At 43.0% G+C, this 24,682-nt stretch overlaps 1 protein-coding gene and 1 long non-coding RNA gene across 2 annotated transcripts in view; one reads left to right on the top strand and one right to left on the bottom strand.

The window, feature by feature from the left end:
* The window catches only part of slc9a8 (solute carrier family 9 member 8), a 136,869-nt gene extending 115,271 nt beyond the window's left edge, over nt 1-21,598 (bottom strand). The window contains exons 1-3 of the mRNA XM_060937147.1: nt 21,270-21,598; nt 18,221-18,387; nt 10,273-10,353 (exon numbers count right to left, since the gene is read on the bottom strand). Coding sequence (XP_060793130.1) covers nt 10,273-10,353; nt 18,221-18,387; nt 21,270-21,493 — 472 coding nt within the window. The 5' untranslated portion in view covers nt 21,494-21,598. The remainder of the gene's footprint in view (nt 1-10,272; nt 10,354-18,220; nt 18,388-21,269) is intronic.
* LOC132895979 (uncharacterized) lies at nt 2,055-3,053 on the top strand. Its single transcript, XR_009655891.1, has 3 exons — nt 2,055-2,315; nt 2,587-2,743; nt 2,897-3,053. It is a non-coding gene; the product is annotated as an uncharacterized LOC132895979 (long non-coding RNA).
* Nucleotides 21,599-24,682: the final 3,084 nt, after the last annotated feature.

Here is a 24,682-nt window from a genome sequence, read left to right as displayed (position 1 = left end):
TTTTTGTTTGCACAGCACTGTGAAGTCCTATAGGCTGTGACTGAATACAACTCCAGCACAACTGAAGTTTTATTTCATTTTTATTTTCTTTTGTCACACATGTCTGAACTGAGACACAGTAGTATGTGACTACATGTTTTATATTTGAGACTACAACTCCCTAATCCATCACACAATCCAATTTTGTGTTTTGTATGTTCAGTACCAGGGCCGTCGACAGGAGGGGACAACCGGGTATTTTGTCCCGGGCCCAGGCATGAGGGGGGGCCCAGAACTGGTCCCTCATGAAGATGCCATTAATCATTCTGTTTCATTTCAAAATGTGTTGATTTGGGGGAGAAAAATGTGCTATATTTGCATTCAATGAATGATTTCTGGTTCTTTTTAGGCCGTAAGGTGAACCCCGAAAAGTCTTTCAGAAACAAGATTCCGCTCCGACGTCTCCGAACTACATAATATCCAATTCTTAAAAATGGACGTATTATGAAATGATGTCATCAAAAAGTTCTCACCTTGTAATGCTGTCAATTTTTCGCACGAAGGCTTGAAAAAGCGAACTGATGTCATCGGCGCGGAATGATATTTTGGCACCGCGGAATAAGATTTCGCTACAGAACAGGTTCCACGGTTGCTGACGTAGCCCCATTTCGTAAACAAGAGACCAACATGGCAGCCGCCACAGCCTCGTCTAGCAGCAGTGGAGGAGAGGAAAGTTTGGAAATAACGGCAAAAAGGAGAAAACTTCTTGCACGTAAGCAGTGCTATATGCATATAGCTTCTGTGAAGCACGGAGTGACCCAGGAATTTACCTTCAAACGGTGGAATACATACCGGGACAGTATCCGACAGTGGCTGCAGTTGAGCGGTGAGAACAGGAGACTAGCCGAAAACTACAAACACTGTTTATATTTAGAGTTTGACAAGATACCCGAGGATGCTGCCTTCCACCCTGCATGTTACCGCAGGTTTACGGACAAACTTGCTATTGAACGAGCAGGAAAGCGTATGGTGCGCGAGAAAGAAGGGGGAGATGAAACTCAAGACGCTGCAAGACCCCCCGAAGCTGCCCCCCCCCCCCCCCTCCGAAGCTGGCCCCTCAACATCGGGCAGCACGAAGAGTCTTAGGCTACGCTCACACTGCAGGCTGAAGTGACTCAAATCCGATCTTTTCGCCCATATGTGACCTGTATCCGATCTTTTATCGACAATATGAACGACACAGATCCGATTTTTTCAAATCCGACCCAGGCCGTTTGGATATGTGGTCCTAATTCCGATTCCTATCCGATCTTTTCATATGCGACTTCAGTCTGAACCGCCAGGTCGCATTCATCCGACTTACACGTCATCAACAAGCCACAAACGTCACTATTCTGCGCTGAAGTAGGCGGCGGGTCTCTCAAAAAAAGTTACAACAACATGGCGCATAATCACGGGCGCAGATAGAGGGTGGGACGAGTCATATTTAAATTCACCTCGTTCGGTCCCCCCCCCCACTTATAGGGAGGAAAAAACGTCTATGCTGTCTTTCTTTGCATAAGGCAAACCTCACGGAAAAATCAAAAGACTAATTACCATTCGGTTTATTGAGGTGCACAGCAGTGTATACATAGTTGCAACAACTCACATAAAACAAAAGAAAGACTGATATTCGGTTGGTTGAGCTGCGCAGACTGCACAGGTTGCGAGCTCGAGCTTGGTTGCTATGGTTACTAACAACAAGTTTGACAGGCATATCGGGGTTGGGGTTGGTTTGCTGGCAGCTTTGTCCCCCCCAGTTCAAAAAACGTATCTGCGCCCCTGCGCATGACATCAATGCGAGGGACGCTTCGGGCTGTGAAGGTTCTGAATCTTCTCAATGGAAGGACGCAGAGGTTAGGGAGCTGATTTCCATTTGGGGGGATGCAGCTATTCAAGCTAGATTGGATGAGTCATACCGCAACCGAGCGGTTTTACTTCCGTAAACACTGGCCATGCTCACTGCGTGTGACGTCGTTGTATCCTGCAATGCGCATGCGGAACATTTTTAGGTCGCTTTTCGTTCATACTGAGGATCACATACAAGTCGCATATATTTGTTAATGTGAACGACCTCACAAAAAAATCGGATTTCACAAAAAAATCGGAATTGAGCATTAAGCCTTGCAGTGTGAACGTAGCGTTAGATCCAGGTCAGCACTGCCTATGTCCAGCTCAGGTCCCGTCCTTCCTGCCCTGTGCATTATATGTAAAAAAAAAAAAAAATCTCAAATTCGTCTTAAAGGGAGGCAAACGACAAAGGGAAGCTCTTTCAAAAGCTGAGACCTTAACAGCAGGTAAGCAAACCCCCCCCCCCCCCCCCCCACACACACACACTCACACAAAGGGTCACAATCACTGACCAACCCCCCTGCCCCCACACACACAAAGGGTCACTATCACTGATGACTATCTACAGTGCTATCTCCCTCTGCAAGTGTGTTTGCATGCATGGATGTTATGTTTCAATGTTTGTATGCATGTAACATGTGTGTGCCTTTATGTGAATATGCTACTGGCAAACTTAAATTCCTATGTGGTAATAAGCATGTCTTTCTGTCTGGCAAGGCAAGTTGCAGACTGCTGCTGAGACTAAAGATGACCACGGTATTCTGGTACACATTAAGGACAAAGACTGTGTGGCTCTGGAGGTGCAGTACCACAAGAGCTGCTACCAGCAGTACACCAGATTTCTGAATGAGCCTGCTAGACAAGAGAAGGACAAGTAAGCCATGTACTAACTTCTCATACATGACCATAGAATGCTACTTGCTACTGTTCAATGTGAAGACAATTAGTCACAGCAGTGTGTGTGTGTGTGTGTGTGTGTGTGTGTGTGTGTCTTCCCCCTCTCTCTTTCTCTGTCACTGACACCTAGGTCATTGCCTGGATGCTGACCCCTGCCTTTTTGCACCGTGCCACAGGACTTTTATATATTTTTATATTTTTTTTTTTGTGTGTATATATAAATTTGCATTTGTAATGTGTATATATCACTGTTTTGTTGTTTACATTTTCTATTAAAGTTTGCAATTTGCCACATAGTTCTGTTGTGTGATGTATGATGACTCAGTCTTGCATCTTCTTTGTTGCCGCTGCTGCAGGTGCATAGTGCTGCCTAGTGCGTTTACCTACCTCTACTGTGCCGCTGCATAGGTACTGAATACTTGAATCCCTGCCATTGTGCCTCTGAACTGAGCAATAGAACTGCAATATTATATATAGGTTGTATTATTATTATTATGTATTATTATTCCTATAGACTCTTCTTCCTGCACAATTTCTTAAATCTTGATCTGATATCACACGCATTGCCTATATATTATATATGCCATTTTATGGCTAATCCATGGTGTGTATAGCCCACAATGACGAGTCAATACTCTATTCCATTACTGCCTGTGTAACATTGTAGGTCTGTTTTTCAAGCAAATTGTTTTATGGTTGATCAGTACTTTATAGTTAATAACCTAAGACAGTGGTTCTCAACCGGGGGGGCGCGGAGGTACTCCAGGGGGGTCGCGAGTAGGCTTCATGTATGGAGGAAAAAAAAAATCTGGGGCTAACAGGCTATAGTAGCTAAGCAGATGCAACACATTTACCCATGTCAAAATGCAGGACATTGGACTATTACACACAAATCAATACTATTATAAAATCTATCATCAATCTATCATAAAATCTTGTGTGTAGGTTATTTTAAGCCCGTGACGCGAACATGATGCAACGTCACGTGAGTGAGTCTGCATACCGTGGCCACCGTGTGAGTGCTTGCCACACACACACACTAGTCTGGTTTCTTGCCGAGTTAACTCGTGCCGACTCTCGCTAGTCTACTATCATCAATCCATCGATACAGCGCAAAACCCAAACAGTCTTTTTAAAGACTACTACCCCACACTGTATTTTTGCTTTCCCCATTTCAGCTCTACCCAAATAATTTGTTGTTTTTGTTGTTTTCTTACTGCTAGTCTACTACCCCTTTGCCTTTTTCACCCTGCGTGTGAAAAATCCAACTGTCCCACACACACACACACTAACACACAAACACACACTCACACGAGTAAGTACACCATTCACACCTCGTTAAAATTTGCAACTATAAAATCCCCGAATAAAGATATCGATCGTGTTTCTCACTGATAAGCCCCATACGTTCCCTCTGGTTAGCCCCCTTAGCCTACTACAGACTTATCGTTACAACTTTATTACACACGTTTATTCACAAATACTTTAACAAAATGGATAGATTTCTTGTCAAAAAACCCAAGACAGCTGACGTAGGTCTACCACCAGCTGCGAGAAAGCTTCGGAGGTACGATGAATCATACCTGCAGTTTGGTTTTACTGTCACCTCTGATCTTCGTCCTCAGTGTGTCGTGTGTGCCGAGGTGCTGGCAAACGAAAGCATGAAGCCATGCAAACTTAAAAGGCACCTCGAAACGAAGCATGCTGGCCTGAAGGACAAACCGCTTGAATACTTTCAAAGAAAGCGTGATGGCCTGCATCAGCAACAGGCAACAATTTCCGTGCACAGCACTGTATCTAAGCAGTGCCTGGAGGCATCATATGTGGTGGCAAAAAGAATAGGTAAGCTAGGCAAACCGCACACTGATGCCGAGAAATTCGTTTTGCCAGCTGCGCAGAACATGTGCAGAATATTCTTCGGGGATAGTGCAGCAGCCAAATTAGGCACCGTGCCACTTTCAAATGACACAGTTGCTCGGAGAATTGCTGATATGTCCAATGATATCAGAGAGCAATTAATACAGTTTATTAAAAATAGTCCATACTATGCCTTGCAGTTGGATGAGTCTACCGATATTGCTGGACAGGCAGAGCTTCTTACATATGTCAGGTATGTCAGGGATAAATTAATTGAGGAGGATGTCCTTTTTTGCCGCCCTCTTCAGTCACACACAACTGGAGAGGCCATCTTCAATGTCCTTGATTCATTTATTCGCGAGAATGGGTTGGCGTGGGACCGATGCGTTGGCTTGTGCACGGATGGCGCACGAGCAATGACGGGCCGTGAGCAAGGTCTAGCTGCTCGCGTTAAGCAGGTAGCTCCACTTGTAAAATGGACCCATTGCATGGTTCATCGCGAAGCACTCGCTGCAAAAAAAAATGCCGTCTCTGTTGGAATCCGTGCTGAACCAATCAGTAAAAATGATCAACCTCATCAAGTCACGGCCGCTAAACTCTCGCTTGTTTGAGGTCCTCTGTCAGGAGATGGGGTCAGAGCACGAACAGCTGCTTCTGCACACTGAGGTTCGCTGGCTGTCCAGGGGGCGGGTGTTACAACGTTTGTATGAGCTGCGAGATGAGGGGAAGCGGTTTTTGACACAAATCAATTCAGACCTGGCGAAAAATCTGGATGACCCTTTGTGGCTGGCGTGTCTCTCCTATTTGGTCGATATATTTGACCGCTTGAATGGCTTGAACCTGTCTTTGCAAGGCCGAGAAACTCACATTTTGCTTCTCGCAGAGAAAGTGGATGCCTTCAAGCAAAAACTTGACCTCTGGTGTGGCCGCATCAGTCGGGGGAACTGTGATATGTTCCCAAGCCTTGCAGACTTTATCAGTAATGCAGGCACTTCCCACGATTTCTCATCTGTCTTTCAAGCAGCGTCAGAGCACCTGTCGGTAATGAGAAAACAGTTTGCGGCATACTTCACAGAGGATTATCGCTCTTTTGCGTGGGTTCGAGATCCATTTGTGTGTACTGCTGACGAACTTCCAGTTGACATGCAGGAACAGCTTATTGAGCTGAAGAGTGACAGTAGACTTAAGGCAGTCTTCACCTCATGCCCTCTTTCGACATTCTGGGCAGCACTGATGCAGGAGTACCCGCAACTGTGTGACGTAGCCTTGAAACTGCTCATCCCATTTGCATCGACCTACTTGTGTGAGGCAGGATTTTCAAAAATGACTGCGCTCAAAACGAAATATCGCAATCGTGCGCAAATTGAGGATGACTTGAGACTGTGCTTGTCAAACATTTCGCCAAGAATCGAGGATCTTTGTAAGGCAAAGCAGGCTCAGGTCTCGCATTAACGCAAATGCAGATCACAAAGGCACAGTAAAAAGTAAAACCTAAATTCACGCCTGGTCCCAATTCCCAATGATATCAATAGCCAGCTAATGATAAGCCTAATAAAATACCTAATAAAAACACTAATAATAATAATAATAATAATAATGATGCCTATTAATAATAATAGCATAATAATATTAATAATAATAATAATAATAATAATAATAATAATATCAACAACCAACAACAGCAATAATAATAATAATAATAATAATAATAGGCCTAATAATAATAATAATAATAATAATAATAATAATGCCTGAAAGAACATAAGTCTTGTACTACTGCCAACAGCTTAGTAATGATAATAGGCCATAATAATAATAATAATAATTATTATAATAATTATAATAATGCCCGAAAGCAGATTAGAAATGTGGTGCTACTGCCAATTATAACAATAGCCTAATAATGATAATAGGCCTATGTATTTCTATGGAATGGATAATGCTACTACTGCTGCTACTGCTACTACTACTACTACTACTAATAATAATAATAATAATAATAAATGATAATAATAATAATAATAATAATCTAGCCCAGGGCTATCTATCTATCTATCTATCTATCTATCTATCTATCTATCGGTCGATATAAGGTGCTGTAGGTCGGGTGGCGTCACTGCGGGTGAGTGTGTTGGGGGGGGGGGGGGGGGGGGGGGGGCGAGAAGAGGGGCCCCCAACTGCAATGAACCAGCTTTGGTGGGGCCCAGGTTGCAAAAGGTTGAGAACCCCTGTACTAATGTGACTGTAATTACGCAAGCTGTCAGCTGATCTGTGGTCAAAAATCGGCAACGTGATTGGTCCAGACCGGTCACGTGATGTCCCGACACGTCATTTTTAGAGGAAAATAGTTCGCCACGCGATCGCTCGGTGCGAGGAATTGACAGGATTATAAGGTGAGAACTTTTTTCGCCACACTTTCTAGTACTCATTCTTAGTTTTAAAATAAATATTTCGTAGTTCGGAGACGTCGGAGCGAGATGAAACGAAAACGGGGTTCACCTTACGGCCTATTTGCCTTTATTGTCTTCGAAAATAGATTCAAGAACCCACCTACCACCCCTAATGCAGAAATGGTTTGGTCTTTGATTAAGGCGCCAAATAACATGGCACTATTCCATCATAACGCTTCGACAATAAGCGTGCGAGCCCGTTTGCCAACATGCACAAGTCAGGAGCAAAGAAAAAAGAGAAAAAGAGATGAAGAAGCCAAGAGCCTCAGGGGCTCACTGCATAGATATTTTAGAAAATATTCAGATGATGCAGCAGGTGGTGAAGGCAGTGGGGCAGCTGAGCCAGGTAAGACACAGATAACTTTTTTCCAGCCCCGTAATGTAACCCCAGCACGCGCGACACGCCATTCATAATTATAAAGTAGGGGATAGCAGGGTACACTGAGTGAACACTGAAATGCACAGGGCATTGAATTATTTCATAAACATATCGGTTTAATAACACTGTGTTGCATATATCTCAATGAAGCAAAGAATAGCACATTGGCCCGCAATCATATCCAAATGTTTTAGGCACGCTTGCTGAGCTGCGCTGAGCTGGACTCCGGTTAGCTGAAAGCCCGTGGAACGCTGCCTCTTGTTAATTAAACCTTATTTTGTTGGAAATCATCCCGTGTAGATACGACGGCATGTGAAATTGCCAGCTAGATAGAGTTTAATGTAATGAATGGGCTATAAATGGGGTGTTTTGAGGTTAGTCTGTTGCAAAACATTAAACTTTCGCTTAGACTGGATACTCTTCAAACAATTCCCTTGCTCAAGTGAAAAATGATAGGCCTGTATGAAAAGCGCAGTTAATGAAAGTAGCCTAATAAGCCCTAAATGAATAAAACAACCTCTGTTTTATTGTTGTTGCTTACACGTTAAGATTTTGAAATCTTCTCGGTCCAGTTCTATATCCAGGGAACGTTGTAATCCTTTTGGTTTATCCGTAATAAACGTGTCAGCCCCCAGGTCAGATAGGCTAATGTTACGTGGTTGGGAGGGTGTCAATTTTTTTTGTAACATTCTAAATCGAGTACGGAAAGGACGTTTATGAAAAACAAGACAAAAAAATACACTGAAAAACTCACTGTACACATCACTAGTGGTGATGCTTCTATGTTCAGATTTTGGGAAAGCCATAACTCCGTTCTCATTGAGGCCCAGTTCCATCCCGTAAACGATCATTTTGGTTTATCAGCTACCTGCGCTCAAACATGTCACAGGAGAGGCTCAATGGGCTGGCTATGCTCTCTATAGAGCGCGAACTTGCAAAGAAGCTGGACTTCAATGACCTTATTGACGACTTTGCCACAGCAAAAGTCCGGCGCATTGCATTTCGCACCTGAATAGTTGCAGACTAAGGAAATGTTCAAACTGTAAATATGTTGAAATGCTGAAATAAAATGGTTGACTGTTATAATGGGCTTGGAATACCTGTTATTTAAGGGTTGGAGTGAATGGAGACTGTGAAAAGAGGGGTTGGGTGTGGGTGGTTGCTGTGTGGCGATGTGCGTGCACGTGTATGTGTGTGTGTGGGGGGGGCACTCAGATTATTTTGTCCCGGGCCCAGCCAAAGCTGTCAACGGCCCTGTTCAGTACTGCCTAGTATGTGAGTGAATAAACTCCCTTACCATTTTCTCCTGTCCCAGCAGTTTTTAACAAGTACTTTTAGCATAAAATGTGTTCACCATTTTAATTGTAACATTTCACTTTAAAAGCCTTATTCTTCATTTACATAGATTTTAAAAAATGTGATTAATCGCGATTAACTACATGAAATTCTGAGATTAATCGCAATTAATTTTTTAAATTGTTTGACAGCCCTAATATAAACCTGTGGAAAATTAATGGAACATGCTGACCAATCACAATCACATCTCAAGCAGTAAAAATAGAAATGTAACCGATATAACAGGAAGTTCTGCTGTGAGCGTGAGGCTGTCTGAGTGACCTCAGGGTCACTGCACAATGCAACCACGCGTTCACTGGTTACTGCAAAAGAACAGAATACCTGCAAAATCAACCTCGAACAAACGACTAGTTCTGTTTTGTGCGTTGATACACTGTGCATGATGCATAAACAATAGGGCTGTAACGATATGCGTATCGAAATCGAAATCGCGATACGCAGAGCCACGATCCGTATCGTGATACAAGAAGGCAGAATCGCGGTACACCCTTTCAAACTTCTCCTCAGCCCAAAAACAGAGGCGCTTCCAAACTTCAATTTATGAATACTTTACTTTTTATTTAAATTACATTTTAAACTTACTTAAATTACTTTTATTTTTTTATATCTATTAGTAAGTCGTTTTTTCACCGACCTGCGACAATCTTCTGCGAGTCACGCAACGTCCACACTCGCCACTGGCAGAGCATTCATTTCTTTTAAGCGGTCGCCATTCTGGTTGCGACGCGGGGAGCGAATCTGTAAACAAGCAGCTCATTGGCTGGCTAGGTGTGCCACAAGCCAATCACAATCACTTGATCGGAAAGGCATGCAGTGTTGCCAGATTGGGCGGGTTTAGGTGCTTTTTGGCTGGTTTTGAACATAATTTGGGGTGGAAAACATTAGCAATATCTGGCAACACTGAAGGCATGTCTGCTTGGGCGGAAGCCTTCTGCGGCAGTTACGTTTTGACACGCGAGCAATGTTTCACCATAAAAATTCCGTAATTTCCATCTGTTTTCCGCGATCACAGAAAATCATTGGCCCTATGAGAGTGAGACAGTGAGAGAGCCACCCCCCCCCAATAAAAAATCTTAACGGATTTACACGATTTGGAAAAATGACTTTTTCAGAACCGAAAAAAACAGAGCTTCCGGCTCAACAGTATTATTTTGAGAAATAAAACAATCTTTGGATATACATTTGTTCATTTTTGCATACATATTACTCATTCTCTGCAGTGGTCTGAATTATTTGTTATTAAATAGTTAATGTAAGTAAGTAAATGTTAATAAGTCAAATTTACTACTTTAAAAAAACATTTTTTTTAAAAATCGTGGGCGTATCGAATCATGGGTCAAAAATCGCGATACGAATCGAATCGTGAGTTGGGTGTATCGTTACAGCCCTAATAAACAAACAAATAAGTAAACAAATATAAAAAATAAATAAATAGAGAAGCTTCTCGTCTTTGCTTTTCCTCACCCAGTGAAACGACGGCCACGCTCTCGGGCAGGAAGTGCAGCTTGACCTTGATCAGCAGGTGAACCAATACGATGCAGATTCCTGTAAAAAACACAAACTTTATAAATGTGTATATATACACAGGACGCGCGTGCGCACACAAATATGAGAAAATCTTAAATCGAATAAAGCCCATAAACATTGTGTTGCTCAATTCTTCATTTCAGGATAAACAAAAAAAATAAATAAATCATCATCATCATCAATATCCCAAAACACAATGCGTCTCAGGATATTCAGGTTAAACGCACTTTACTGAGAATATGACAAAGAAATGAACCAATCAAACTCAATCAATAACAGTGTAAGTGTTGAAGGAATGCTGCTGGTTTCCCCTCAGCGTGTTATAACTGCTATTTCCTGTACTGAAATAATGAGCATATGGTTATTGTGGTTATGGATCTGGGGGCGGGGCAGGTTGATCTCGGAGCGTCTATTCTTGCGGTGATTGTCTCGTGAGCAGGCGTGTCATACTGGGACCGAGTTAATTCTCTAAATCCTTCCCTTTCAACAAAACCAGGAGGGAAAATATTTGGCTGTTAAGTGTACTATTCTGTAATAAGTGACGTTATTCGTGTCTCGCTAGTGTCTTCGGTTTCACTCGCCGTTTTGTGGTTAAATGTGAAGCATCTGGTGCAGTGTATTAGACGTATAGGACGGCTTTGCGCCGTATAACTCGCACTGCAATGTGATTTCAAAGCAACTGCTGACGTACAGTACAGCTCGTGCTACAGTGTCGGCCTCGGAGCTCCCGCTCCACGGTGGACTGTAAATCCCCGCCTCCTAACGCCACTGTAGCTACTTCATGAAGTTGCAAGGTTTAATAAAAAAATATATCTGGGTCTGTCTCAGAAACTGGGTACTGTGGGGGTTCCCCACTAAATATACTCAGTCAATAAACTATACGGGTTTGAATGGTGATGTTGGTTTTAATTTGAAATAAAATGATGAAAGAAATAATACAGAGAAAACTAAATCTTTGATGTGAATACTCTTCAGAATTTGGCAAAAAATTCTGCAAATTTGTGGAAAAAAGGCGGCTTGATCTGGGACATGATAAACGGACTACATCACATTCCCTTAAAAAGTCTACAGTTATCACTGATTGTATTTTAAGTTGTAACTTTATCCACCTAAGGATTGGTGCGCTCACAGAATAATCATAACCGGAATAAAACATCACGCAAAATACTTGATCACCGTCGTAACTCCATTTTCCGCAAACCCAAAACCAATACGATCGTGTGTTTTGATCTAAACGGAAAGCCTCAGGGTCGAGGTCATGACCTCACCAAAAGTAGTAACTTACAATCACTACGCCGTATAAACATTTAGTTATAAATCTGCGATTTTGTTTTTAAAACGAAAGCTGAAAGCTAGGTATAGAATATATGTTATGATGGTAGCTGGTCTTGTATTAGAGATGAAAGTGGAGCTAAGGAACAAACCCTGAAATGGGGGGGGGGGGCAACGTCCCCCGAAAATATTTTAATAACATAACATGCAAACCCCTGCATTCTAGTACTTATTTTCACTAAAACAAGTGTGGCAGCGGGGGCGTGGTCAAGCGCCGGTCTGTGACAGGAGGGCGGAGTCAGGGAAGGTAAGTGGCAGAATCACTACACCTGAGGTCAATTAACCTGTGTGTGTGTCTTCCCAGTGACCGCGCCCTATTTAAAGAGGGAGAGCAGAGAGCAGGGGAGCTCTTCCCGAACCAGACGCCGAGTGTGTGTGTGTGTCTGTAAAGTGCATACCAGTTGTTCGACTGAAAAGTGTGGCAATAAAACGCTCTGTCAACCCGATCTCTGTCCTGCCGTCTTCTGTGCTCCACCCATCCACACGAACCGCTACAACAAGTTATAACTTTTAAGCCTTTTTCTTTCATGTACATTAAAGATTACCATGTCAAAAATATCAAATTTAATTCCCCGAGTTAACGAGTAATTTTCAGGAGTGCGTTTAGAAAACGCGGTGATTTTCCTGCTACACAGTTCAGTACTTTGGAAAAAAATCAGATAGTTGAAGGTAAACTCAGCAAAATCCCAAAACAGTCCTGTTAAAAAGTACCGTAAAGGTCTGTTAGAGTTTCTAAAGCTTTCAGGTTTCAATGTTGAGGACGTTGAGCCTCGTTTATCAATCTTTTAGTAGAGTTGTGCGTTTGCAGAAGCTAAAGTGAACTAAACATTTCCAATTCAGATTTATGCGAGTTGAAGATTTATGCGAGTTTACATTAGTTCGTATTGTCTGTAAATTTAAACACACCAATGAACACCAAATTTCTCATGTAAATCAGGGGCGTAGTGCGTGTGTGTGTGTGTGTGTGTGTGTGTCACACACTGACTGGCAGCCTGAGTACATTATGTAAGAAAAAATAATTCCCATTGCTAGTTTTAGGCAGCTTAGAAACCGGCTCTTCCATTACTGCTGTTTCTTCCACGTTTTCTTGATGCTGTATTCTAGAAACGGCACTAAAACTCGGCTTCGAAACCACAAAATGCAACTTTGATGGGAAAAAAATATATTATATATATAATAAATTGCTGACCTCTCTTCACGTCGAAAGAAGGAGGAAAGTTTTGCTTGTTTTGAGACGGCGAATTATTAACAAGAGGAAATACTTGTAATTCGCAACTAAAAAGACTGCAGCTACACTGGCAGCTTGAACACGCTTTCTAGTGCGATCGTGTTGCGCTTGCGCAGAACGGTGTCAGTCCTGCGCGCCTTAGCTCGTGCACCTGAAGGCGCGCCTAACGAGCTCCGGCACACGCGCCGCTAACAAAGAACACCTGTCTTTAATCAATGAACTATGTTTGGGCTATTTAAGGACCGCGCCCATGCAAGGACGATGCGAAGTATTACGCTGCGTCCAGGAACACGAAAAATCAGAAAAATAAATTTCTCCATTTGGAAAACCAGAGATTTTCAAGAGTTTTGTCAAATATCCGGATTTCCAGGTCATTAGCAGAAAAAATCCGGTGGAAAAATCTAAAAACCCGGAATTCCAGGAAATCCCGGAACACTTTCATCACTATTGTATGAATTTCTGAGCTATAAAATGAGTTGTGGTCTATTTTTTACCGTAGCGTGTTATTTGTGTGTGGGGAAGGACACACATTAACAATTTGCATGTGTAGAATGGAATTTTCCACTCCAACAGTTAGAAGTTGATCGCGCTTCCATTTGCGGTCTTTCTGTTACGCGAGTGATCTGTTCGGACGTTATCGCTGAAAAGGTGAGTTTTGTTTTGTTTTAGTCTTGCAGTATAAGGCAATAGAATGTTTCTTTTTCATCTTACTTTCATATTTCGTAGTGTTTGCGTATTTTTGGCCAATATTTTGCAACCATGGTCAATTTAGATCGAACTTTTGATAGAATCTACGGCCAGTCGTTTTGCCCTGCCCCCGCCTCGCGCTCCGTCCGGTGCGGTAGTGATGTCCCGTTGCTCGCGCGCCGCAGCAGAGACCCGCGCGACCTTCAGCCGGTACAGTCGCTGTTCTTTTACCACCGCCGTTATTCTCATCTTTCCGGTGTGCTCTTGATTTTTCCATTGTGTCCTATTTCGCCATATCAAATACCCAAACTGTATCATATTATTCATATTTAAGTGAAAAATCAATGCAGTCATCATAACTTGGCATTTTTAACCCAAGCAATCAAAAAGAGGAAATTATTCAATATTTTCACTCCTCTGTGAAGGAGCGGCTTTAATTCTTCATGATGGAGTTATTTTATATGGAAATCAATTTTACAAAAGCATTTGAATTGGAATAAAAAAAATGTTCCACAGTGGAGGCCAGATAAAGCAAGATACTATCTTTATTCTTATTAAACATGACAAAAGAAACATTGAGTGGTAGGTAAATGCAAAAAAATAGTAAAATTAGAAAATGTATTTTTTGACCATAATGTCCCAAATGAGAGAGCAGTTTCTGAGACGGACCTGTATATTATTTTGTGACGGTGGCTCCAGGAAACCTCCTCACACATCCGCTCCCAGGCGAGAATAAAAACACGCCGCAACTCACAGAGGTTAGTCAGAGGCCCAATCCCAATTCTAATTTCTACCCCTACCCCTCCCCCTTCCCCTTGGCCCTTCCCCTTGAAACTGAGCTACAAGGGATAGGGCTTGAAATTCAACCCTTACGTATTGGGATAGCCCTTCAACGATCGCATACGTCATTGCGTACCTCCGTCAGCGTTTACGTTAGCAAAACGCGACCAAATGCGTCATTGGCTGCGACCAGCCGCTACAGTCAGAGCCAGAGGCAGAACCAGAAATCTCTGCTGGCAGGGTGTGATTTGTTAACTAACACCACTGAATGGGATATCTTTGGCGCTTCGTGCACCACATCCGACAGAATGAGGTGTCAGAACACTCATGTAAACAATAAAAGCGAGAATAACAGAACAAAACGTAGGCAGTCAAGCAACCGAAAACAATACTCACTCCCAAAGCTTTTTAGCAGCAGCTTGGATTTCAGAAATCGCTGCTCATTCTCAGCTCGAAAGCGAATCAAGCGGCGTGTTTCCTCTGGATAACAACTTAAAACATGTAAATAATGGAGAAAATACATTTATGACAATCTTTCGCCGCGGGAACCGCCATCTTTCTGAAATCCGCATGAAATCTCGCTGAAATCCGCATGGCATTGTGGGAAATCACTCAAACCCCTTCGTTCGGAGTCAGCTCCAGGAAAATCTCCGTTTGGAGGGGTACAGAAGCCCTACCCCTTCCCCTACCCCTCCGCGTTAACTGGGATTGGGATACCCCTACCCCTTCACGTGAACGCGCAAAATGGAGGGGAAGGGCCAAGGGGTTGGTCCAAGGGGTGAAATGGGATTCGGCCAGAGTTTGTGTGCACAAATGCTCACATGATCTCGCCCTCTTTGCCGAGGCAACCTCGCCGACGCCAAAGATGACGACGATGACGAGCTCAAACATCATGCAGCCGGCGCACACGCATACCAAAAGGCTCCGGCAGAACCAGCCCCCGCCCACAACCAGCTCTCCGCCTCCTGCACACGTTTCACCTCTCACTCTGTGTTTCATTAAAACTCCTCACTTCATGAGCGCCACAATGTAAATACAACTCACGCGAGGACAAAATATAATATGGATATTGTAATAAAATGATCAGTGAGCTCCTGAGAGCGCATGGATATCACAATGTCAATTAATAAACGTAAAAAATATCTAATTATAAAAATTACAAACTGCTCATTTGCAGCAAGGGATTCGATTAAGCTTTGGACTTGATCTTTAACGTTAACTTTTTTTTTTTTTTTAAACCGATCTTTCTCACCATTTCAGCGCTTTTAAACTATAAACAATTATTCTCCGAAGGTGAACCGAAGATCGGCGAATAATAATCGAGACGAAGTCGAGGTCGACGTGATTATTCCTTAATATTTCCTGAGGCTGATAATAGTTTTAGTAGAAATACACCGGTGATTATTTAAAATTTTTTTAAATCATATTAAAAAAAAAAAAAAAAACGTATTTCAATCTTTAAAATCTTCATGTAAATGTGATAACTTTGCGGCGCAGACTTGTGTCACTCATCTACGCCGAGTCACATAAAATGCTTTGTTTTGAAATCGATAAAACAAAATCGCAACTCCACTTCCCCTTTCAGTAGTTTTAGACCAAACTTCGGAGCATCTTTAGTGCTTTTACTTTAGGAGCAGCATTTTCTTTCATCATCTGTGATTTTTCCTCACTTACGAAGAATGACGACACGATCGGCTGCCATTTTTGTAGACATTATATAAAAAGTCAGTGAATGTTTTTTTTAACGCAACACTAACGCCATTTTGCGAGTAAACCTAGACATTGTGATTTGTATACAGAGATGTTCTCGATTCTGAACAAACTGTTTATAAACTATTCTAAATGCTGTTTATAATTATGTTATTAATGCATTAACTTATTCTAGACTGTTCAGATTACAGTATTTCTAAAACATACGTGTGAGCACTTCAGAGGTGCGCTTCTATTTGTTTCTACTGCAATAACGTTAGCACGGGCAAACTACAACCCCAAATCCAAAAAAGTTGGGACAAAGTACAAATTGTCAATAAAAACGGAATGCAATGATGTGGAAGTTTCAAAATTCCATATTTTATTCAGAATAGAACATAGATGACATAAATGTTTAAACTGAGAAAATGTATCATTTAAAGAGAAAAATTATGTGATTTTAAATTTCATGACAACAACGCATCTCAAAAAAGTTGGGACAAGGCCATGTTTCCCACTGTGAGACATCCCCTTTTCTCTTTACAACAGTCTGTAAACGTCTGGGGACTGAGGAGACAAGTTGCTCAAGTTTAGGGATAGGAATGTTAACCCATTCTTGTCTAATGTAGGATTCTAGTTGCTCAACTGTCTTAGGTCTTTTTTGTCGTATCTTCCGTTTTATGATGCGCCAAATGTTTTCTATGGGTGAAAGATCTGGACTGCAGGCTGGCCAGTTCAGTACCCGGACCCTTCTTCTACGCAGCCATGATGCTGTAATTGATGCAGTATGTGGTTTGCCATTGTCATGTTGGAAAATGCAAGGTCTTCCCTGAAAGAGACGTCGTCTGGATGGGAGCATATGTTGCTCTAGAACCTGGATATACCTTTCAGCATTGATGGTGTCTTTCCAGATGTGTAAGCTGCCCATGCCACACGCACTAATGCAACCCCATACCATCAGAGATGCAGGCTTCTGAACTGAGCGCTGATAACAACTCGGGTCGTCCTTCTCCTCTTTAGTCCGAATGACACGGCGTCCCTGATTTCCACAAAGAACTCCAAATTTTGATTTGTCTGACCACAGAACAGTTTTCCACTTTGCCACAGTCCATTTTAAATGAGCCTTGGCCCAGAGAAGACGTCTGCGCCTCTGGATCGTGTTTAGATACGGCTTCTTCTTTGAACTATAGAGTTTTAGCTGGCAATGGCGGATGGCACGGTGAATTGTGTTCACAGATAATGTTCTCTGGAAATATTCCTGAGCCCATTTTGTGATTTCCAATACAGAAGCATGCCTGTATGTGATGCAGTGCCGTCTAAGGGCCCGAAGATCACGGGCACCCAGTATGGTTTTCCGGCCTTGACCCTTACGCACAGAGATTCTTCCAGATTCTCTGAATCTTTTGATGATATTATGCACTGTAGATGATGATATGTTCAAACTCTTTGCAATTTTACACTGTCGAACTCCTTTCTGATATTGCTCCACTATTTGTCGGCGCAGAATTAGGGGGATTGGTGATCCTCTTCCCATCTTTACTTCTGAGAGCCACTGCCACTCCAAGATGCTCTTTTTATACCCAGTCATGTTAATGACCTATTGCCAATTGACCTAATGAGTTGCAATTTGGTCCTCCAGCTGTTCCTTTTTTGTACCTTTAACTTTTCCAGCCTCTTATTGCCCCTGTCCCAACTTTTTTGAGATGTGTTGCTGTCATGAAATTTCAAATGAGCCAATATTTGGCATGAAATTTCAAAATGTCTCACTTTCGACATTTGATATGTTGTCTATGTTCTATTGTGAATACAATATCAGTTTTTGAGATTTGTAAATTATTGCATTCCGTTTTTATTTACAGTTTGTACTTTGTCCCAACTTTTTTGGAATCGGGGTTGTAATAATAATAATAATAATAATAATAATAGCAGCTGTACACGTTTCCCGCACTAACCCGTGGTGTTTATTAGCAATTCACACGTTTGTCCCCCGGTGTGACTGCAGACAGACTGAAGTGTCTGTGATGTTTGTCTTCGTTTAACACGCCGAGACCCTGAGCACAGCCGTGCTACTGAAGCTGCACGTTAACATGACCGCTTCCTGTTCAGAGGAAACGAGCGTGTGGTTTGAGACACGGCTCTACGTGGTTCATGCAGCGCGTGTTTGCGTACCGATGACGAGCAAGCTGAAGAAGATGCTCATGCCGCTCGACTGCTCCTCCTCCTGTGCTTTGACCCCCGTCTGAACCGGCAGGATGGGCTTGACCATGGGCGTGGTTGAGGTCGTCGCCTTGGCAATGGGCGTGGTTTCATTGCTGGGTGCTTCTGTGGCATTTATTCTACAGACACACAGAGAAAATGTCAGATACATAAACATCAACATACATTCAAGTCAATTCAAATGAATCGATTCGATTTGAGATTCATTTGGTTTTTTATTCAATTTTATCTGAGTTGAATCATGAGTTCGAATCATGAGTCATAAGTTTATAACTGAACTCAAGTGACTTTAGCCGAGTCTAATTGATTCACGAATCATTAGTTTTCAATTCAAGTCAATTCAAAACTTGTTCAGTGAAATTGATTCGATTCACAATTCATTCGTTTAAAAGCTATTTAAGCCGAGTGGATTCGAATTCACGATTAGTTTTCAATTTGATATGAATCGATTTTAATCAAGTCGAATCTATTTCAATGAGAATACAACTTGGATTAATTCACGATTCATTCGTTTTCAGTTCAATTTAAATCAGAGTTGATTCGATTCATGATTCACTAGCTTTCAATTCAGTTCCACTTGATTTTAACCGAGGTGTTTTGAGTCACAATTTGGGAGTTTCAAATTCAATTCAAAAGCAATTTCGTAGAGTTGAGTCACAATTTATTAATTTTCAGTTTGATTCAAAACGTTGTTTTTACTGAGACAATAAAATTCACAATTAGATTAAAATCGCAACTCGTGAGTTTCCAATTGGATTTAAAAAATGATTTTATCTGAGCTGATATGATTAATTAGTTTTCAATTCTTATTCTTCTAGCCGTTCCCGTTAGGGGTCTCCACAGTGGATAATGTCCCTCCATCATCTCCTGTCCTCCATATCTTCTTCTGTCACACCAACCGTCCTCATGTCCTCCTTCACCACATCCAAAAATCTCATCTTTACTCTTCCTCTTTTCCTTCTACCTGCCAACTCCATCTTCAGCCTTCTTTTCCCCAGTATACTCTGGATCCCTCCTCTGGACACATCCAAACCATCTCAATCTCACCTCGTCTCCAAGCCGTCCTACACGTCCTCATCTCATCTCATTATCTGTAGCCGCTTTATCCTTCTACAGGGTCGCAGGCGAGCTGGATCCTATCCCAGCTGACTACGGGCGAAAGGCGGGGTACACCCTGGACAAGTCGCCAGGTCATCACAGGGCTGACACATAGACACAGACAACCATTCACACTCACATTCACACCTACGCTCAATTTAGAGTCACCAGTTAACCTAACCTGCATGTCTTTGGACTGTGGGGGAAACCGGAGCACCCGGAGGAAACCCACGCGGACACGGGGAGAACATGCAAACTCCACACAGAAAGGCCCTCGCCGGCCACGGGGCTCGAACCCAGACCTTCTTGCTGTGAGGCAACAGCGCTAACCACTACACCACCGTGCCGCCTTCCTACACGTCCTGTCCCTCTAATATACTGCTCATTTCTAATCCTGTCCAACTTTGTTACTTTCAATTAAAACCTCGGCATCTTCAGCTCCGCTCCCTCCAGTTCAGCCTCCTGTCTTTTTTGTCTCTAAACCATACAACATCGCTGGTCTTACTACTGTCTTGTACACGTTCCCTTTCATTCTTCTATCACAAATAACTCCTGATGCTCTCCTCTCCTCCATCCATCCATCCACCCCAACCTCTCATTCTTGCACTCTTCTTCACTCCTCTTGCACTCTCGCCATTACTGTGTCCAGCTGACCCCAGATATCTGAACTCATCTGCTTAGACCACCTCCATTCCTTGTAGTTGTACCATTCCACTGTCCTCACCCTCACTCACGTACGCACACCCTCCATCTTGCGCCGACTGATTTTCATCCCCCTTCTCTCTCGTGCATACCTCCATGTCTCTAAGCTTTCAATCTGATTCAAATGAATTTGAATGAAATTAACTCGAGTCATGATTCATGGAAAACTGATTTGTCCATTCATTCGAGTTCAATTTGACTCCAAACCATTTTACTCGACTTGATTCAACCCTCCAGGACGTCCCAGAACATTCCAGATTAATTACAGGACATTTTCATTAAAATGGTGCAATAAAAGTAATATTAATAAATAACAGAATATAAAGAGGTTATGTTAGGTCATGTGAAGTTACAAAAAAATCTAACAAACACGCAGGTGAAAAAGATCTAGAGGCGCTAGAAAGTGTTCTGACATTTGAGGAGACATTTCTATAATCTATGTAGGGCCCTAGACGGGGTGCAGAAGACCCGGGCCCTAGACGGGGTGCAGAAGGCCAGGGCCCTAGATGGGGGGAGGGGTCCAGAAGGCCAGGGCCCTAGACGGGGGGGGGGAGGGGTCCAGAAGGCCAGGGCCCTAGACGGGGGGGGGGGAGGGGTCCAGAAGGCCAGGGCCCTAGACGGGGGGGGGGAGGGGTCCAGAAGGCCAGGGCCCTAGACGGGGGGAGGGGTCCAGAAGGCCAGGGGCCTAGACGGGGGGGGGGGGGGGGGAAGGGTCCAGAAGGCCAGGGCCCTAGACGGGGGGGGGGAGGGGTCCAGAAGGCCAGGGCCCTAGACGGGGGGGGGAGGGGTCCAGAAGGCCAGGGCCCTGGGGGGGGGGGGGGGTCCAGAAGGCCAGGGCCCTAGATGGGAGGGGAGGGGTCCAGAAGGCCAGGGCCCTAGACGGGGGGAGGGGTCCAGAAGGCCAGGGCCCTAGACGGGGGGGGGGGGGGGGGGGGCAGAAGGCCAGGGCCCTAGACAGGAGGGGGGGGGGGGGGGGGGGGGGGGGGGGCAGAAGGCCAGGGCCCTAGACGGGGGGGGAGGGGCAGAAGGCCAGGGCCCTAGACGGGGGGGGGAGGGGCAGAAGGCCAGGGCCCTAGACGGGGGGGGAGGGGCAGAAGGCCAGGGTCCTAGATAGTGTACTTACATGTGATTCAGGGTTGTGTTTAGATTTTCACTGATGGAGTAATGAAGAGTAAATGTTGTGTTTAATTAGATAAAGTACCTGTTCGAGTCGATTTGTTGTTCTGGGTTTTCATTTTGTCCGTTGTTTTCTCCTCCTCCGCTGAATGTTTGTGTTTGTTGTTGTTGTCCCTCAGTCTTCTCTTCCTCCGGTCTCGTGCGCTCCGGCAGCAGCTCACCGGGAGCGTCACCGCACTGCGTTTCCCGCACCAGCGCCAACAAAACCACACAGCAGCACACCACCGCACCTCGGCTTCCCGGCTTCATCCTTAAACAGCACAACACAAACCATAAACACAGCAATTCTCTTCATTTACACTCCACATGCTAAGCTGCTAATCCGCGCTGTCCAGCCGCCACGTCATCACTTCTTCTGCGGTCTCGGAAATGTTTGGGAAATGTAGTTTTTTAAAACCCAATATGACACCGCATTTTAGAGACAATAGGAAAGAAACAGGGAATATTTCGATCTTATTTCATTGAATTTAACATATAGAGATGCAATTCATTGTAAATACTAATATTAAAGTCCAAATAGGGGAAGGATTAACGAATAATGTGTTGCCTTAAACTACATTTCCCAGAATGCTAAGCGCTACAGTGAACTGTAAAAGAGAAAGTGGGCGTGGTCTTGTGTGTCCAGCTGCACATGAATGAATAAGAACATTCGAGATTCAAGCACTTTATTTATTTATGTATTTAGGAAAAAATGGTGGAAATTTGGTTAATAAATCTATAAATGTTGTCATATATTAATTTCAACTTTATAAATAAACAATTCGCTGTGTGTTTAAACAAACAACTCAAATACAAACAATTCCTTCTTTTTTTTAAACAATGTAGCCTGATGTTTAAGATATAAATAAATATTCATCTATTTATTTCAATTCAGTTTATATTTTGTGACTTTCTGAAAACCTTTTGCATTATGTTACAGCGGATCTTTCGTCTCCATTGCTCCCTGTCTTCCGCATCCTTCTCTACCACACCTGCCACTTTCATGTCCTCTCTCACCACATCCATGTATCTCCTCTTTGGCCTTCCTCGTTTTCGTGTGCCTGGCAGCTCCATCCTCAACATTCTCCTTCCCACATGCTCTGCATCTCTTCTCAGGATGTGCCCATACCATCTCAGTCTCGTCTCTCTTAGCTTCATTCCCAAGCTCTCCACATGTGCTGTCCCTCTGATGTGCTCGTTCCTTATCCTGTCCAACCTTCTCACTTCCATCGCAAACCTTCACATCCTCAACTTTGCCTCCTGTCTCTTCGTTAAGGGTACGGTCTCCAATCCATACATCACAGCTGGTCTCACTACTGTCTTATACATCTTACCTTTCACTTTTGCTGGGACTTTCCGATCACAAATGACTCCCGAAATCCTTCTCCACCTGCTCGAGAGTGCAGGCAGGGTGGAGCAGGTGGAGAAGGATTTCGGGAGTCATTTGTGATCTTCTTTCTGCTGTTGCATGCTGAGATGCTTTTCTGCTCACCACGGTTGTAAAGAGTGATTATATGAGCTACTATATCCTTCCTGGAAAAAGAAAAGCTCAAAGCACCTCAAATCTGTCCATTTTCTGATCTCTGACCCTCTCTTATCAACAAGGCGTTTGTTTCCACCCACAGAACTGTCGCTCACTCACTCAGTGATGTTTTTTGTTTTCTGCACCATTCTGTGTAAACTCTAGAGACTGTTGGGTGTGAAAACCCCAGGAGGAGATCAGCAGCTTCTGAAATACTCAAACCTCATACTCATCTGGCTCAAACCACCACCACCCATACCACAGTGAGAGAAAGAAAGTCAGGCAAAAATTGAGATCACAATTTTTCCCGTTCTGATATTTGAACATTAACTGAAGCTCCTGATTTGTATCTGCGTGATTTGATGCATTGGGATCGGCTGATTACAGAACTGCAGGAAAGAGCAGGTGGACCTCACGGGTGTTCCTAATAAAGTGGCCGGTGAGTGTATATGATAGGAAGTTCTCACTTCCTAATTTGCACATGTATCTGTTTTAAAACGGCCCCTTGATTTTATTATTTCTCAGATTCTTCAGGAGCCACATCTCACAAAACCTTAAATAAGAGTCTGACAGAGTGTCCATCATCAAGAAGGCCGAGAGAGGAAGGCAAAACTCCAGCACATCATCCGCTCAGCAGGAGGGATCATCGACTGCATCCTGCCTCCTTCACAGGCCATGAACAGATACAGAAAGAGAGCGGTCAGGATCGTCACTGACCCGACCGACACGTCCTGCCCTGCCAATCCCATCTTTCAGCCATGACCTTCAGGGAATTAAAACAAGAACTTCGAGGTACAGAGATTGGTTCTTTCCCCTGGCTGTGACCCTCAGTGACAGAACGGAGCTCATCATCTTACTGTAAACTGCACAACCGATTCAGGAATCTCACTATTTAATGCACCCTCTCACTTTGGTTAAAACTAGTTGTATAGATATTTTGAGTAGATATGTATATTTATAACTTTAACAATGTGCATTATATATAGAGGATGTTGCACAGTGTCATGAAGATATGATGTTTATCTCCAAGTGGTGAATGTATACCTACTGTAGATATTTTTCAACACAAGAAGATAAACTTCATATCTTCGCTCCACCGTGTAATGCTCTTTATATTATATGGACACATCCACAAAAAACAAAACAAAATGCAAGTTAATGAAAAGAATTTAAATTTTGAACCAGTTCACCATTTTGACAACACGCGTCTAGTCAGCAGGGAAACACTGGGAGTGATGTCATCGGAGTGAAATATTAGGAATTATTATCCATACAGGACATGTTCCCGATGGAATAAAAACATGTTCGGTTCCCTTCTAGCGGGTTTTATTCATTTGGTTTGAGAGCATGCAATATTGTGATCATATCGCTTATTGTACATGTATTACGTCACTATACCCAATAGAGAATGAGCATTGAATATGGTTTACGATATTGCACGGTTGTCAAGACAACATGACGTCACACGTCGGAGACGTAAAACTTCCACACTAGTGAGCGATTGGGACAATTTGTAAACAGACATGGCCGCCAGGTTTGATTTGTTAAATGCAGAAGATTTTGAGAGAATTTTGAAAGAGAAAAACGCATTGAACACCCGAAAGGAATGTGTATGAATAATAATAATAATAATGGCTGGATTTTTCTTTTTCATGGTCTATCAGATATATTCCATTCAGTTACTCGTCTTTGACTCATTCAGTATCATGCTGTAAATCTGAAATACAGTGGTGCTTGAAAGTTTGTGAACCCTTTAGAATTTTCTTTCTTTCTGCATAAATATGACCTAAAACATCATCAGATTTTCACACATCCTAAAAGTAGATAAAGAGAACCCAGTTAAACAAATGAGACAAAAATATTATACTTGGTCATTTATTTATTGAGGAAAATGATCCAATATTACATATCTATGAGTGGCAAAAGTATGTGAACCT

The sequence above is a fragment of the Neoarius graeffei genome, chromosome 13 (assembly GCF_027579695.1).
Source record: "Neoarius graeffei isolate fNeoGra1 chromosome 13, fNeoGra1.pri, whole genome shotgun sequence".
In the NCBI taxonomy this organism is placed as follows: domain Eukaryota; kingdom Metazoa; phylum Chordata; class Actinopteri; order Siluriformes; family Ariidae; genus Neoarius; species Neoarius graeffei.
The sequence above is the reverse complement of the archived record's forward strand: the minus strand, read 5'-3'. Positions and strand labels throughout refer to the sequence as shown.